This window comes from Bemisia tabaci, unplaced genomic scaffold (assembly GCF_918797505.1).
Source record: "Bemisia tabaci unplaced genomic scaffold, PGI_BMITA_v3".
NCBI lineage: Eukaryota > Metazoa > Arthropoda > Insecta > Hemiptera > Aleyrodidae > Bemisia > Bemisia tabaci.
Genome location: NW_027311746.1, coordinates 50,584 through 67,044, shown reverse-complemented (window position 1 = coordinate 67,044; position 16,461 = coordinate 50,584). Strand labels below are relative to the sequence as shown.

General features: G+C 36.6%; 2 protein-coding genes across 2 annotated transcripts; both read left to right on the top strand.

Annotated features, from left to right (window-relative positions):
* The first annotated feature begins 40 nt into the window (after window positions 1–40).
* LOC140225834 (recQ-mediated genome instability protein 1-like) lies at window positions 41–5,658 on the top strand. The gene is made up of 4 exons (XM_072305790.1): window positions 41–163; window positions 1,545–1,682; window positions 3,099–3,329; window positions 5,593–5,658. Exons 1-4 carry the CDS (start codon window positions 41–43, stop codon window positions 5,656–5,658), a joined length of 558 nt encoding a protein of 185 aa, XP_072161891.1.
* A 7-nt stretch (window positions 5,659–5,665) lies between these two features.
* Window positions 5,666–9,946, top strand: LOC140225829 (uncharacterized). Its single transcript, XM_072305781.1, has 5 exons — window positions 5,666–5,853; window positions 6,324–6,392; window positions 7,088–7,795; window positions 9,299–9,394; window positions 9,535–9,946. Exons 1-5 carry the CDS (start codon window positions 5,815–5,817, stop codon window positions 9,640–9,642), a joined length of 1,020 nt encoding a protein of 339 aa, XP_072161882.1. The 5' UTR covers window positions 5,666–5,814; the 3' UTR covers window positions 9,643–9,946.
* Window positions 9,947–16,461: the final 6,515 nt, after the last annotated feature.

Below are 16,461 nucleotides of genomic sequence, written 5' to 3'. Positions count from 1 at the left end.
CGGTTTACTGGTAACTTTGCTGTAAGAAACTTTTCATAGAATGATTCCAAACCAATTTTACAATCAAGTCTCTAATTTTTTCCGCACGAAAGGAATAATTGTACCTAGTGATAATCAATGGATGCAAGGATGCATCGACTTCTACCTCTCAGAAAACCCAAACGTAAGTTTTTTCTCATAAATTTTGCACTCAATGTAAGTATCTGTCCTTCAGTAAGCTCTATAACATTTGTGGCCAGACCATATTGTGCAATAGAGTTGCACTGTTCTGGAGCGACAATGAAGTCAATCCTCGAACGATGCATTTCTGGCCTCCTGTTCGCAGGAAAGTGGGAGTCATGCAGCACATTTCAGCACCGCAGCTTATGGAAGAATCACAGGCTGCGAGTGGTCTTCAGGATTTAATAATTTAAATTGATAATTGGACGTATTTCTGTCAAACGGAACTAAGCGCCAATTTGAGTTCCTTTTGAGGAATTTAGAATGCCGGATAGCGCGTTCTGTCAAACGGACCTAAGCGCCATGGAAAAGCATTGCGAGTGTAGGACGGAATGAGCCCGACGCCCGGTTTCGCCGCCAATCCAAGCCCCCCTCTACCTTCCTCACCCTATGGCGCTTAGTTCCGTTTGACAGAAATACGTCCAATTATTTTTGAGAATTTTGCTGTATTACTTCGATCTAAGTGGTAAGAAATTAAAAATGTAAGAGACTCCCGGTTTTTATGAAATAAATTTTATTCCTGTATTTTCTGAGCAAAGGTCAGAGCTGAAATTCCACGCATGCGGGATTTGCCACTCGCAGTTCGCCAGTCTTAGGAGCACCTACTGAACATAATAGCTACGAAAAGTGACTTCAGCAGCGCTCCAGTACATAGCGACTCCATTGTAATCCATGGGCTAGACTTGGGACTCGTGCATTTCGATGACGGTGTTTCACAACGTTTGCTCCTGTTGTATATTCTTGCTGGGAAGTGAGCAAATAATAACAAATTGATACTTTTCATAAAACATTTTCAGAAGCAAAACATGGAAACCGTGAAGTAAATACATTGATTGGCTCTCTAAGAAACTTGAAGCATGACAAGACAGCTGCAATGTCACAAACTGATGTATATGGTTTCTAAGTTAGTGATTGACATGTTTCACTCTTGGAAAGAAATTGCTTATCATATCAGCTCCTTTTTTTTCTTGCGCTCAAAGAGCATTTTTTCTCTTTGACTGCCAAATCAATTGGTTGCCATAATTAAGAGCAGTTTTAAATGATCTTGATTTGGTCAGTATACTTCAGCCAAAGTAACAGGGATTACAATATGTTACATAGAATCATGAGAAAATTGTAAATTTACTGTGCCCCAATATTGTTGGAATATTGTTCAAAAAAAAATTGCAATTAAATTGTAATTTTATTTCAATTTTTCATTGGCTTTTAGCTGGTCAAGAATTGTGATGGAATCGCTAAACCTTTTATTGGTTTTTTGTTAAGTTTTTGTAAAACTTATGGTTTTTGGTAAAGCCAGTTTTCTAACATTTATCTTGTTTCTCTAGAGCAATCTAAATGAAGGGCAAGCGTTTGTTTTTGACCAGTGGCTTTTGGCAGACTTGTGTGACGTAGGTGTGCCATGTCTACCTCCCAATTTATCTACCAGGCATTCTTCAGTCCTCCAAGGCTGCCTCACTCTCCAGGTAAACCACTTACTTAAAGATCCATCATCAAGATTGTAGGGAACCATGCCACTGCGATACCCTCTGTTGTCCTGTAGAGGCAATAGAATATAGTAGGGACATGGCCATTCAGTAGTAGTATCTGTGCACTGTTTAACTTTGTTGTGTTTAAATCGTGGATTACTTGTAGCATGCAAGACTGCAAGTGTTGCCTATGAGTGGGAGATTGAAACAACAAAGTCCAACTTGGTGGGAGCATAGCCATGCTTAGAAATGCAACGCTTGGTAGCGTTTGCCACAGCTATTAATATGGCCCACCATTGCTCATCAGGTGGTCCCTTAGCCTTGCATTATGATGGGATTGGTGAATGGTACAGGAGGAGAAGCACGTTCTCAAAAGAACGCCTCCAGTTCTCCTGTTGATCTCTCCTGTTCTCCATGAGAGACGCTTGGCCCATAATGGGTGTAAGTGTGCCACCTCTACTAATTCTAATAGCACAAAATGTTTGTGTCACATTTGTATTCTAGAAACTGATTGGATTCATTGCCACAAATGCATTTAAGAGTTGAATATGCATTTCTTCATTATGTATTTCCAATTTGTTGGTCAATCATCGATATTTGCCAATATACCAGTTCTCATTTTTCAACAGAAAAGTTGAGATTTATTCAAGTAAAGTATTTAGCAGTTTTATTGTCATTTTATCCCGTTAAAATTGTTAAAGAAAGATTAGAAAGTTTTCTCTTGATTTTTCCCAAGTATAAATTTCATCTTTTTTTAAACTTTTTTTAGCAATAATATTGCTAAAAAATTTTGTGGATAAAGTTTCGAATTTATAGAAATAGGGGTATATATATAGTATAGGGGTATATGTATAGTATAGGGGTAAATATAGGGTGCAATAAATTTGTCGTCTTCTGCACAAAAGAACGTATCTTGTCTGCGTGGTCTCGGAATTTTTACGAATATTTCATTTTTTCATGGAAGAACTGGCGCACAAATTAGGCTGAAAATTTCAGAGTCTATTCTCACAAAGTGGGAAAAATCCCTAAAAATTTCAGGAAAATTCATCTGACAGCTTTCCTGCTATAGTATAAAATGTAGGTAAAAATTACTGAAACAGCGCAATCAAGATATATGTTCCTTCGTTAGGAAACACAATAAATTGTTGTCGATAAAATCACAAAATCTGTGGATTGAATTGCAACTTATTACAACTTTGTCCTCTTGTTAGGTCCTGAAGAATGTTAGGGTAAAAATTAAGAATGATTTTGTCCTCTAAAACACCCTTTTATTTAATCTCAACATTTATCTCACACTTATCAATTTGAATCTCTTCATGTTTCCTTTTTATTAATTTTAGCAGCTTTCTGTATTTTGATTGAGATTTCATTACTGTCATGACTTTTTCATTGTTTATCATCAAAAAATTTCAGGTGAATGAAGTTATGAATGTGGGTCAGCCAGCCTATGCGCAGCTTCAAAAAGTGAGGAAGCTAGCTACAGAAAACGCCGAAGTAAATGACAATAAACCAACAACCCAAGCATGGGAGCCAAAAGGTGGCAGGATGCTACGTTTAATCATGACGGATGGTGTGCAGAAAGTGTTTGGGATGGAGTACAAGCCAATTCCAGCCCTGCAAGAGCCATTCATTCCTGGTTTCAAGGTAAAATAGTACCTTGTATGTCCCAATTTGAGGATTAAATGGTGTCAAGCAGTATATTAAAGTGGAATTTTTTTAATTACTCTAACACTAGTGACTACATCTGCATTTCTTCAAAAACCAGAACTCTAGACCTCAGATTATCCGACTTCAATTATCCAAAATAATTTTTAGGAGGACTGATCATTATTTTAACCCATTTTTTGTGTTTTTTCACTGCGGCAGAGTAATAACTATTGTTATGACTCTCTCCTATTCCGAACTTGTTTGCTTTCCCATTATGTATTTGTATTTTACCACTTGCGCACGTATTTAATCGTATATTTTACTTTTAATTATCGAATACAGCATTTTGTTCTGAATTTGTGTTTGCTTTATCCCATTTTATGAATTCATTGTGTCAGATTAAGCTAGTCATTGTGACCTCTGCATTATCAGAACTTTCTGTTAGCCGAACTGACCGACTGCCACATTAGTTTGGATAATCTGAGGTTTAGTGTATTTAAATTTTAAAAAATTCCGAATTGATACCAGGATATTGTAGGGAGGAGTGATAATCATCCCAAATATTAATAATTCTCAGGATGTAGAAATGTTTAATCGGTATTTTCCTAGCAGAGTGCTTCTGAGCAGTATTAAGGTACCAATTTTTTTTTTTTGCTCATATTTTTCAGCCCTGAAACCAAAGTAGACCATAAAAATTTGTGTTAAATCGTGGAGAGAAAAAAAAACATAATAGAAGAAATTAGATTCTGTAGTATGCCAAAGTGTGCTGATGATACCAAGGATGAGATGGAGATTGGATCAAATCAGTGTTCTTGATTAGTCAATTAAGAATCGCCACCTGCTGGCCTAAGTATCACCATGTTTGGCACTACGTTACCAAATTTATCAAACTTGTCTAATTTTTTACGAGAAAACTGATGAAAAGAATAACTCAAAAATTTTCCCTAACACTTCTTTTGTCGTCAAAATTAATTCCTGACATTTTTATGGGAGTATGTGCAAAAGTTTTAAAGGAAAAATTAACAATATTAAAATGTCTGCCAACGTAGTGTCTGAGTATAAAAGACGCTCAGGATACTTTGGCTGGAAGGTGACAAAATATGGAAGGTATTCTCTATCAAATATAAGAAGAATGGGAACGAATTCAACATAAGTGTAAATATTTTTCTCTTCAGATCCTGATAAGAGGACCTATCGAATGCCGAAAAGGAGTATTTCTCCTAGAGGAAAGACATCTAACTGTCTTCGGTGGAGAAGTTGATGATCTAGTCATACAAAATTCTTTGGAGAATCTTCTTCTAAAATCCTTGTGAGTTTTACACCGATCATCTCTTTTTAGAATATTTTATAGTCCTGTTGATACTCATCCTAGAAAAACTTTGAAGGCCTTGCTTCCACACCAAAAAGCTTTTTCTCATAGTATCTTCTTCACTTACCGCACAGTTTTTTGTGTCTCCTGGACATGCTCATTTTTCGGAGTTGACGCGTTTTTGTTCCCACTAATTCAAATCCAGTTTTGTCATAAATTCTCAAACTTTCAGGGCCGAAATATCCATAGAGCACCCCTCTAAGTGGCAATAACAATAGCTTAGTTTCAGGTGTTGTAGTTCTAAGGCCTCTCTTCCCCTAGAGTGATTTACATATAGTCAAAATGTTAGGGCTAAGTCCATGCTCAACGTTTTCCATAAAAGAGGAATTAAAAAGATAGTGTATTTCCTTTAGGAAGTGCGCACATATAAAGTATTTTAAAGCTATTAAGTACTTATTTTGTTTGTGGTCTTGTTGTGGCTTGTTTATGGACTCTTTCCCCACTCACGATTAGTATTTTAGGTTTAAATTATTACCAGGGTGTCTACCGGTCCTCAAAGTTCCCGACTCTCGAAAGGTGTCCCCTATCTCCCTGAATGTCCCCGATTTTCATGTTCAGGTCCCCAAAAACTGACCAGAATCGTCCACCGTAAATTTCAAATTAACGGGCGGCAGAAATTCGAACCCTCGCTGGCGTCTTTCGGCAGGAACGGTCCGAAACTTTGGGAGCTCGGTGTCAAGTTTATCTATATTTTATTTTATGTCGCTTTCTCTCGTGGCTTTTCTCTCGTCTATTAAGGTAAAAATGTCCCCAATTTTCATGAAAAAAGTTCCCAAATGTCCCGGATTCTGGTTTTTTCCAGCTGGTAGACACCCTGATTACATTTTTGCTTGTTCTTCTCATGTTTTAGTTTTAATCCAAAATCAACAGAAGTTTTTTTAACTGTTCCAGAAATTTAGAAACAGTCCAAAATCCAGTGAATTTCACTGCTCAGACTCAAATGCAAAGGGCTCCTAACAATGACCAAAGCCAACATGTAGCTCCATCACAAATTGTGCTCCTGCTAGAAATCAAAATGAGCCGTTCAACAACCAACCGCCAAATCTTCCACTCCATCGAAATCCACCTGTAGCTACCTCAACATCAAATCCTCCAGTCAACAGAAATAATCAAATGAGACAGCACAATAATTCACCACAAAATGATCAAATTGTAAGCACAGAGTAGTCTTTTTCTCCCTTAAAATTTACGAGTGTACATTTATATTGGTCGTGAAAATGAGGAATTTCAGTTAGGATTTTGCAGGATACTGAGCAGGGCTCACTGGCTGTGAGAGACCCACTGATGAGATCAGCAAATACCTAAATCGGCACAGATCTCTTGGCATGGCCCCGGCTCAATATTCCAATACCTCTGTCTGAGCTGAGCACTTTTTCCCTCAGTCTTACACTGAAACTCATTAGAGTTAACTTTGTGACTCTAATTTTAATTTTTAGATTTTTTTTGGCTTTGATTTTCCTGCAAATTAGTGTAGATCTAGCACTATTCTACCATTTTTGTTACTTGTAATGGATAAATCAAAGCTCGGAGAAAACATGATATACTAACTAAGTCACTGAAGCCTATCGACCTTCATTATCAAAGCCCCTTATAATGGATAATAGTTTCTTGGTAATTTTCAGAATCCTGATTTCTTCGAAGGATTTTTGGATGATGAAGATGATGACCTACTAGCCATGCACCTGGATCAGGTAATATTTTCTGTTTTCATGTCAGCTTTCCTTTTTTTCAAAAAAATTTCCTTACAGTTTGTTACAATAAGGAGTACTTCTACTGTATTAAAAAAATAATAAAAAAATACTCAGCTTGTTAGAATTTAATCAATCCTTCAGAGCTCAGGAAATCATATTTTAAAAAAAAAAAAACTCTGGATAACAATTAATCAATCAAGTGTGGATTCTAAAAATCTTTAGCGATTCCTAGCCAAGGAGTACTTCTGCATGGTCCTCTCCTTTTTTTCCCTTTTTTTTTGAAACCAAAACCTAATGTAAAAAAAAATCTATTGTCATTAAAAATATGTTTCAAATCTTAAACGTTCCCTACTTAGTTATTTTGCACAGTCTATTCTCCAAACAGAGGCCTCAGAATATTTTATTTTCAAATTATCAGAGTAAGTTCAAATCTGTTCAATCATCTTCTCTGTAGGGTATTGTGCAGCCGAAGTTCTAGGTATGTGATAAATTCAGATTTGAATTTTTGATTTTCCTGTATTTTATTTTCTTAAGTCAAAGCTTTTTGACACAGGACATCATCTTTAGGACAGATAGGGAGAACAATATTGCTAACAATTATTTCGTTGAATGACAAATCACTTTAGGCATTGCTACCATCTTTTCTGCTGTATTTAAGGTAAAAAACAGTCAGCTCATCTTCTATTTGATTACAGGTAGCTGCTGAAGAAAATAATGCGATGAACACCTCGCAACACTTAAACTCAGACGAAGACGAAGAGCTATTGCTTGTCTCCGAGAATCTTCTCAACCGAAACGCCGCAAGCCCAGTCCGTGAGAATGCCTCTCGCGATGATCATTCTCATAATTACTCATACCTTCACCTTGCAGGACCATCCTCTAGTCGTTATAATTTAACCAACCAAGAAGACAACTTTTCAAGATCTAGTCAAGACAGTGGGATTTTGTCAAGAACCTCTCAAACACTGAAGTCGACTATTCCTGTCGCTAAAATCAAGCCTAACCCAATTCCAGAAATGTCCACGAATGCATGTCCAGGGCCTTCAGCTCAAGGCAGTAGGGAAGTGCCGAGGGTTATCGGTACATCTTGTACTCCTCGACTACCGGATCTCCCATTTCTCAAACGTACTGCCTTGTCACCTCTAAAAGACAGTCAAGAAAACCACCCGATAGATAAAAGGATGAGGAGTTCATCCATAGATTCAGGTATAAACAATGCAAACACCCATCTTAACCTAGCAGCATCGTTTTTTGAGCTGTTTCAAGACTTATCTGTCCCAAAGTTTGTTGAAGCAAAAGTGGCATCTTTGGTGTCTAAACTCAGGATCAAGGATCGTAAGTGGATGCTGACAGTGAATATCAGTGATGGGCAAGAGACAATAGAAGCTGACTTCTCTCCAGAGGTAGGAAATATTTCATTTGTTGTTATCCTCAATCACGGGTTATAGACAGGGAAAAATTAAATTAATTGTCATTATTATGAGATCAGTCAAAGTTGTTGCCATGTTGTTGATGACATATTTCATTCTTTATTTTCAGGCTGCCAAGGAAGACACATAGTTGTATGAATTGCTGAATTTTTGCTCATCACCCCTAAAGTGTGCGACGGTATGTGTTAATGTATCAGTGACTGCACACAGGAATAGGGGTTGTAATGCATAAAGGCTCAAAATTAAATTTTTGATTCTAGAGCATGTCAGGGTATTCTGCAACAATTTTCGGACACAATCGCCCAAAAATGTCAAACCAAACCGATGTTATAGCGGTTTGAAGTTTGCAGTTCAATGAAGGCCATTTCGAGAAGAAGCCATTTAAGTAAAAACCTGCCGTCTGCTGTGTCCAGGGAATGGAATAATTGGATTATAATGCAATTTCATGCCCGCTTTTGGCACAAGCTTGAAGTGGAGCCCCTGCAACTTTTTTCTCAGAACACAGAGAGAGTTTCCCATCCAAACCTAAAAATCCAGTTTTTTTACTCAACCTAATGAAAATCGCTCTACCTAAAATTTTGCTGACATTTTTAAATTTTTTTCTTCATTCTTTTCCCTTGGGAGGTCACATTATTTCACTAAAAAGTTTCCAGGAAGCTGCCCTTTCTTTCTGTTGGGGAGCTGCAACCCATATGCCTCTCTCTCAAGCCCATTCTCAGTCTTGAGAGAAAATCTTTCTCCATGAAGAAAGGAGTCAGAGCGGTAGAAGCTGAATTGCATTGTTGTGTTGCCACTTGACTATTTACTTACTCAGGAAAAGTTGACAATTTTCTTTTGAATATTTTCTTGAATTTTTTTAGTTATTTGATACTGGAAAAAATTCTCAAGTTTGAAAAGTTTCACAGCTCCCTTAAGTCATAGAAGCCATGTTTTTTGTCTCACGGTAACTGAATTGAGATTGTGTTAGAACTTGCGTCACATAAATTGGCAGTTGTTTACTTTCCATTTGCAAGTGACTGTGCTACCATCGTCCAATAGCAATCAAGGACTAACCAAGTGCGATGCCTACGCCATGCTGCTGTTGTGTGCAGATACTGGAAACTAATATCTTTCCCTGAATAATATTTCTAAATTTGTCCGCTGCGAGTGACAGTTAGGAGTAAATGCCCAGTAACTAATTTGACGCGAATTCTACATTACTTCCAAATGAGTTTAGGAAAATATAATTTTTTTGACTAGTGATTAGACATATTCTTTTTTGGACTAAAATCACCCAAATAAACTGATGTCTTCAAAAACTTTTCGCTTTCAAGTTCACTCAGACTTTAATGTTAACTTAACCTCTCATCTTTCAGAAGGAAAAGCAAGGGGAAACAATGTCTCTGACTTTTTGACCCTTCAAACTTTATTTCTCCGGTTTTGTCTTAACAATTGACTCTCGTATCTTTAATTTCCTCAATTTTTTCTGTTCATTAGGTTCTGGAAAAATTGGTCGGTGAATCAGCTGACGATATTACAGACAAGAGGGATGAGATCGAAAGAAATCCTACTCTTAAGATGCAAATTCGTGATGTAAGTCGATCTTGATTTTAATATTTTTGTTAGCTCCTAATTTTCTCATTTTTAAAAAAAAAATGAAATTAAAATGTATGTCTGAATTTTTATTTGTCATTTTATTTTAAAGTAATGGGTGTTCTTTGCTCTTTTTTCAGGTGATAGCAGCAGGCAAGGCAAAGATTGGATCTTTAGAAGCCAAAATGAAAGTTGAGGTACCAAATTTGAACGCCATTCCAGTAATCACAGAAGTAATTGAAGAATAGAAAAGTGTGAGCCTCGTTTTATTTTTAACTTCAATTCATTCCCCTACTTCATCTGTACATTTTTTTCCAAAGTCTGTTAGAGCACTACAAAATGAAGCTTCTGTATGGACGGTTCTACATCTATGTAAAACCAAGTTATCTAGCACAACTTCTCAATAAGTACATTAAAGTTTATCCCAAAACTGCTCTCTTAAGGTGTGCCATCATCAAAATTGTTTGATATATAACTAGGAACACATTCATTATTTTTATTCCTATCGACTGTTTAGATAAGTATTCAAATTTTACATCATTTAGGCAGTTTTTATAATTAGTTTTTCATAATTTTTTTTTAAGACGGGAGAATAACCCATCCTCTTTGAGCTCCAGAAAAGATTAGCTAAGGATGTTTTGCTTGTTTAGAAGTTTCTTTACTAATCAATCAGAATGATTTTAGATATTTTTGGTGTAAATCAATCACTGAAGACTTTTTTTTGGTGAAAGATGAGGAATTGAAGTGATCAAAAGAATCTGAGTTTTAAAGCACATTTTAGAATGAGAATGGGCCTGTCACAAACTTTTGCTAGAGCAAAAATAAGAGTTGCTACTCTTAGAAAGTGTCTCAAAAATCACGATGAGCGCATCAGCAAACTCTGAAATGCACTCCTTACCTCACAATTTGCGCAAGAAATTTGCGTTTTTTCGAGCTTCCTGCTTCCAAAACAATACCACGGCACAGGTGAACATTTCGTTAGAGGAGTCATTCCATCCAACCCCTGCTCTTAAGGATACAACGCAATACCCAACATAGCCGACGCCAATCCGCCAAAACATATGTAACAGGATGATAATTCTAACCACCTGATAACAATCTGCGTGTTTACATTCACATTTTTCTCGCGTTGTTAGATATCCGCCTTGATAGACCTTGTGCTCTCCTCAACTTGCGCGCGGAAGCATCGGCTATGTTGAGCAGGGATTGAATGGAACGACTCCTCTATCGAAATGTTCACCTGTGCTGTAGTATCCTTTTTGAAGCTGCCCAACCAGCAACAACTGACGTTTTCCAGGAGAAAATTTTCGGATAAACTGGGGCATAACTGATGGGATAACATGAGAGTATCACTGGGGAAACTGATGTATTCCACTTTGTTATAGGACGGATTTTGGGGGGAAAACACATGCATTGACTTGGTTTAACCCCCGTTTTTCTCCTGTATAACAGACGGAAAACAGGAGTTAAACTTGTTTTTAACTGGGGGGTGATGTTTAACCCTAGTTTTTCTGCTGCATATCAGAAGGCAAACGAAAGTTAAACCTGTGTTATTCTGAGGTTTTCCCCCGGGATTTTTTTTTTTTTTTCTGGGAAAATTTTGGGTTGTTGAAAGCAAAAATCCAGCTTGATTCATTCCAACGTTTCCACATTGCACTTTGATTTTAGCCCTTTTTTCGCAGCATTGACATGCACTTTGATTCATTTTTTAGTTGTTTTAACAATTTTTGAGATTTACAATTTAAAAAAAAAATCTCAAAAATTGTAAAAACGATAGAAAAATTAATCAAAGTGCAGTGCATGTCAGTGCTCCTAAAAAGGGTTAAAATCAAAATAGGATGTGGAAACGTTGGAATGAATTAATCTGGATTTTTGCTTTCGAGACCCCAAAATTTTCCCAGCAAAAAAAAACAGACAAAAAAGTGCAAGGGTTGAATTGATGCGAGTATGATAAAATATTTGAAAAATGGTACTTTGAAATGTTACACAAAGAAATTCATATTTGAAATGTGAACAGAAACCCTTTTATTTTAACAAAAAAAATAAAAACAGAAATATATACAATAATGGAAAATGACAAGAATTAAGGTTGCAGGTTTGACCAAAAATTAATAACAAGAAAATGGTTAATGACCATCTTCATGGGTTTCTTCATCTTTAGTTTCTTCATCTTCCACTGGCAGTTGTGGTGCTTTTGCTTTTCCTGCTGCTTTGTCACTAGTGGCACTGCAAGTATAAAAAATACCGTTTGCTTAGGAAAAAGTATCATGGGGCAAGTACATTTTGGGGAACAAAATAGTACTTTTTCATTTCTTTCACATGACTGAATTCTTGGACAGAACTTTGAGACGCATATTTATGCTAATCAAGTTCACTACCGCAGCGCTACAAATTAACAGTTAAACAAAGCAAAGAAAAAGGGATACTACACGAACAAGGTTGAGCAACATAAATTGCAGAAATCTCAGGATGCGATCGTGAATGCATAATCAAGGTTTTCTTAATTTCTCCATGTTAACATTTTTAGACTTTGTAACAAAACTTCCGCAGCAATTTTATATTTAAAAACACACTGACTTTTGCAGCAATTTTGGCTACAATGCCACGTGTACGATTCAAACGACAGAAATAAGCACTCCTGTGTTAATTGCACCACCTGAAGTTGTCAAGACAACACAGTATCGTGCTTGCAAAATTCCTTAACTTTTCATGGGTGCTCCAAGTTCCGCAACATGCCTAATTCTCCAGACTGCCAGAAACCCTGCTGATGATGTATTAGTATGTGGAATGTATATTCTCTAAAAGAGCACAAATTCCTTTTTCATCTTGACTAACAGAAGCTATAGCAGCTCCCACTCTAGTATCAGCCCTTGTTCATTCTTCAACATTAGTTACAGCAGGGGTCTATTTGATGATTCGGTTTAAATCAGTCATAATAACCTCAGGAATTAACGACATTATTTTAACAGTAGCCATGGTCACATTAACAATGGCCAGAATAAATTCACTGCTAGAAATAGATAAACTAGCAGAACTACTAGCTACGAACTTTTACCTGACTTTCCAAAGAAAATGATATGATGAATTAAGCTCAACGTACCTTTGTGTCAATTTCGAATGAGAGAAAAGATCTGACACACTGCTATTAACGCGGGTGAAGTTTGCACTTTCCCCATGAATTTTCTCGACCATCTCTGTAATAATTAAGAAGAGGGACATCTATTAGTTTCTGCTGATTAGAATGAAGAAAAGGAACATTGTATAGAAAAATTCTGCTGGCCTTGCAGTAACTCATAATATAACAGCTAATTTTATCCGCAACACAGCAGAATATTTCCAAATGAGTTTCTTTCAGAGGACTGTGTACAGGACTTAAGGGATATAGCAAGGGATTCGAATTTCTTTATCATTGGAAATTATGTCTTTTACAAGCTCCATAGATGGATAAGCTTATCTAACTGAACTTACTGCAGCAAATTTCAATTGAGCGCGGGGCTGAATAATTCAATTTTCACCATGTTCACACTGGTTTTTATAGGGAGACATGACACTGCCTTTGCGTCAGATATATGCTGAGTCTTTTGAGATACATGCCGCGAGGCATGCCCTGTCTTACCTTTCCAGCAGTGTGTGGCATGTTATCATAGGAACAAAATACCACAAGAAAAGAAAAAAAAAGGGGGGGGGAGAAGAGAGAAAATGCTTGCCATTGAAAGGTTCAACAAAATTTGACATTTTGTAAAATATCATCACCTGTTAACAGGTGTTGATATCCTACCCTATGCTTTGCTGAAACTAATTTACTCGATTCAGATAAAAGACAGAAAACTTACTCTCCATTAATTTGAAAGTACAGGAATTGGCTTCGGCAGCAAAAGCAATTTTGCAGTCAAGGTCCTTCCGCTGCTGGCCTTTCCAAGAAAATTTGCAGAGGAACTCTTTTGAGATCAGAGCCCTTACCAGACTGCGGGCAGTCTTGCAATCCGTGGTTGTCTCCACAAATGGTTCCAACTGATCTGTGAGAAGATGTTTGTAGCATAGCGTGAATAAAAGTGAATGGATGGATTGCACAGATTACAAATACAATAGGTGAGCAGTAGTAAATGTAGCGTTGACTCACAGTAGGGAAATGAAGAATAAAAGTAAAAGAAAAAGAAAATGAAATTGTTTAAAAGTGAGAGAAGATATTGTAAAAATAAAATGAGGATGAAACTACAGCAAGAATGTGAGAACATGTGATAGAAGTGACTACATTGCAGTTACGAGGGACAATGATCCAGGGGGAGTGAGGCTGTGTCGCCAAATGTATGTATTTGAAGAATAATTGTAGGGCAAAGTGAATTTGGCAACCATGGAACAGAGAAAAATCGGACATGAAGGAGTTTGGGGACTTAAGGTACGGCAATTAAGACGCGGAATGCCGCCGCGGAATCGTACGCGGCGGACTCACGGGAAAATCTGTTACACGCGTTTCAATGGGAGCGGCAACTAAGGAGCGGAGCGATGCCGCGGCGTCACGGCGCTCCGATCTGTCGAAAACAGATCGGAGCGGAATCCCTCGGAGATTCCGCCTCGTCCGCCGAGGTTTTCGATGATTTTTCATGTCTATGTGCCGAAACGTGGATCGCGGTGGAGAAACCAATGGAAAATTGCGGGCCATCGTGACTTATTGGATTTATGAAAGAATTTTTTTTTTTTAGCACGATATCAACGCGTGGCAATCCTACCTCGTACCAGGTGCAAATAATACCACACAAATAGGTAAAAGAAACATGACACCTTTTTTAGGAAATAAATCTATAAAAAAAACGGAATAACTATTTTATGACTTTTTGGCATCTGAACAATTTATTTATACGTTGCTATATATCTATAGAGAAACCTAATCGACCAATCTTTTTTTGAATATCATGGCTGAAAGTAAAAAAATGGGTGTCTTTGCTTGCAATGTTGCAACTCTCTGCTCAAGCTTTATTCGTTAATTTGAAACTATTGATAGGGAGCTTATCTTGAACTTTTTGTAAACATTTTATTGCTGTATGTTGGAGTTTTTTTGCCAACGTGCGTTAAAAATTGTTTCGCGGTCATTCAAAAATACTTTTAGAAATTTTACAAAGGGATATTTTGACTGGTATTCTTGTAAAAAATATTAGAGCTTTTGAAACGTGGTGAATGTTCATTGTAGCAAGGCACAACACACCTACACTCGTGAGTTATCATCGGATACTGATGACGAGACTGCTGACGGACGCGGCGGAATTTTGGAGGCGATTCCGCTGCTTAGTTGCCAGGCACGGCGGAGCGGAAACAAACTCGACGCCTCGCTCGCTCGGGTCGTCCGCCGCGTCAGATTCCGCGGCGGCATTCCGCGTCTTAATTGCCGTACCTTTAGTTTCTGGGCGTAAGGGATAAGTTATTTTGTTTTTTTGTTGTTTTTTTTTACACTCAACTCACTCTTTTCGTTTTATTTTTCTTTTTTTGTTTTGTATTTTATTTTTTTTTATTTTTTATTTTTTATTTTTTTTTATTTTTTTTTATTTTTTTTTATTTTTTATTTTTTTTTTTTATTTTTTTATTTTTTTTTTATTTTTTATTTTTTTTTTTTTATTTTTTATTTTTTTTTTATTTTTTTATTATTTTTTTATTTTTTATTTTTTTTTATTTTTGTTTATTTTTTATTTTTTTTTTATTTTTATTTTTTTTTTTTATTTTTTATTTTTTTTTTTATTTTTTTTTATTTTTTATTTTTTTTTTATTTTTTTTATATTTTTTTTAATTTATTTTTTTATTTAATTTTTTTTTTTACAAACACATAGGAAAAATACATAAGTGGAAAGGAAGAAAAAGATGCCCCCCGAGGTTGAAAAGAGAAGAAATAGAACAATTACATTTGCTTAAAATTAAACGAGAGAAAATGGATTATAGAAAGAGAAGTCTAACGCATTCCAGGAGATCTTGTTCCTCCTGTTGCTGTTGAATGTATTGAAATCCGTCAGAGATCGTCTCTTGCAGGTCTTGGAGGATGATTTGTAGATGGAGTAATTCGAACTTTTCTTCATCCGTTGTCGTGGGTAAGGCTTGATTGTAGGCTTTCTTTGTGGCTATAAAGAGTTGTGTATCCGGGGATTTGTAGTTTAATAAGTAGTCCAGATATTGTGTCTTGAGATGTTGTTCGTATAAGAGTGTGCTAGTGAGGTTGTATTCCCGTTTGCTGTTAGCAATTTCGGATGCAATAGTGGATATGTCTCGGCTTAGCGAAGATAAATGACGGTTGATGATAGTGTATATGGGCACTGGTGCCCAAAATTCGGGGTTTTCGACTTTGGTGTTCATTGTGGAGGAGTTCGGAGACAGACGTGTGTCAAAAAAAAAGGGTTTTGTGGAGGGGATTTTTCAAGTTACGAGAGGTAGTTGGTGGAGATTTTTAAAGAAAGAAAAAAAAATTTTGGATTAATGGGGGGGGGGGGGTTTAAGTTGTTTTTTTTAGTTGCGAGAGGTACTTAAGGAAAACTGCGCCTCCACCAATGTGAGAAGATGTTTGGGTTGCTTTTAATTAATATGATGGATTTAATAGAAATTTATGATGGATTGAAATGAATTGCAACCAAAACAACTTTCACCTTCTTACCTAATTTATTCTAGATAAGGAAATCAAGGGAAATTAAATGAAGAGTCGGACTCAGTACGTTTGAAGTCTTTCGGCTATGTATATTAAGGAAATACAGTTAGTACGTACGCGTACGTACGTTTACGTATACCGTATTACAGATATTACAAGATAAATAAAGTTACAATTATTGAGTTTACAGATAGAATGGTTACAGAGATTTTAGTATGAAAATTGGAGTGGAAAAATTGGTAGAGGAAAGATTTGGGAAATAATGAAGGATTTTAGGATGATGAGATGTTTTACCTTAGTGCACCATAAACTGAAGATGTTGAACTTTTGCGTGTAACGTACGCGGTCGGATTTGCGTGTAACGAACGCGGTCGAAATTGCGTGTGACGTACGCGGTCGAATGTAACTTACGTGTTACCACCGAATTAACACTTAACACGTGTAAAAC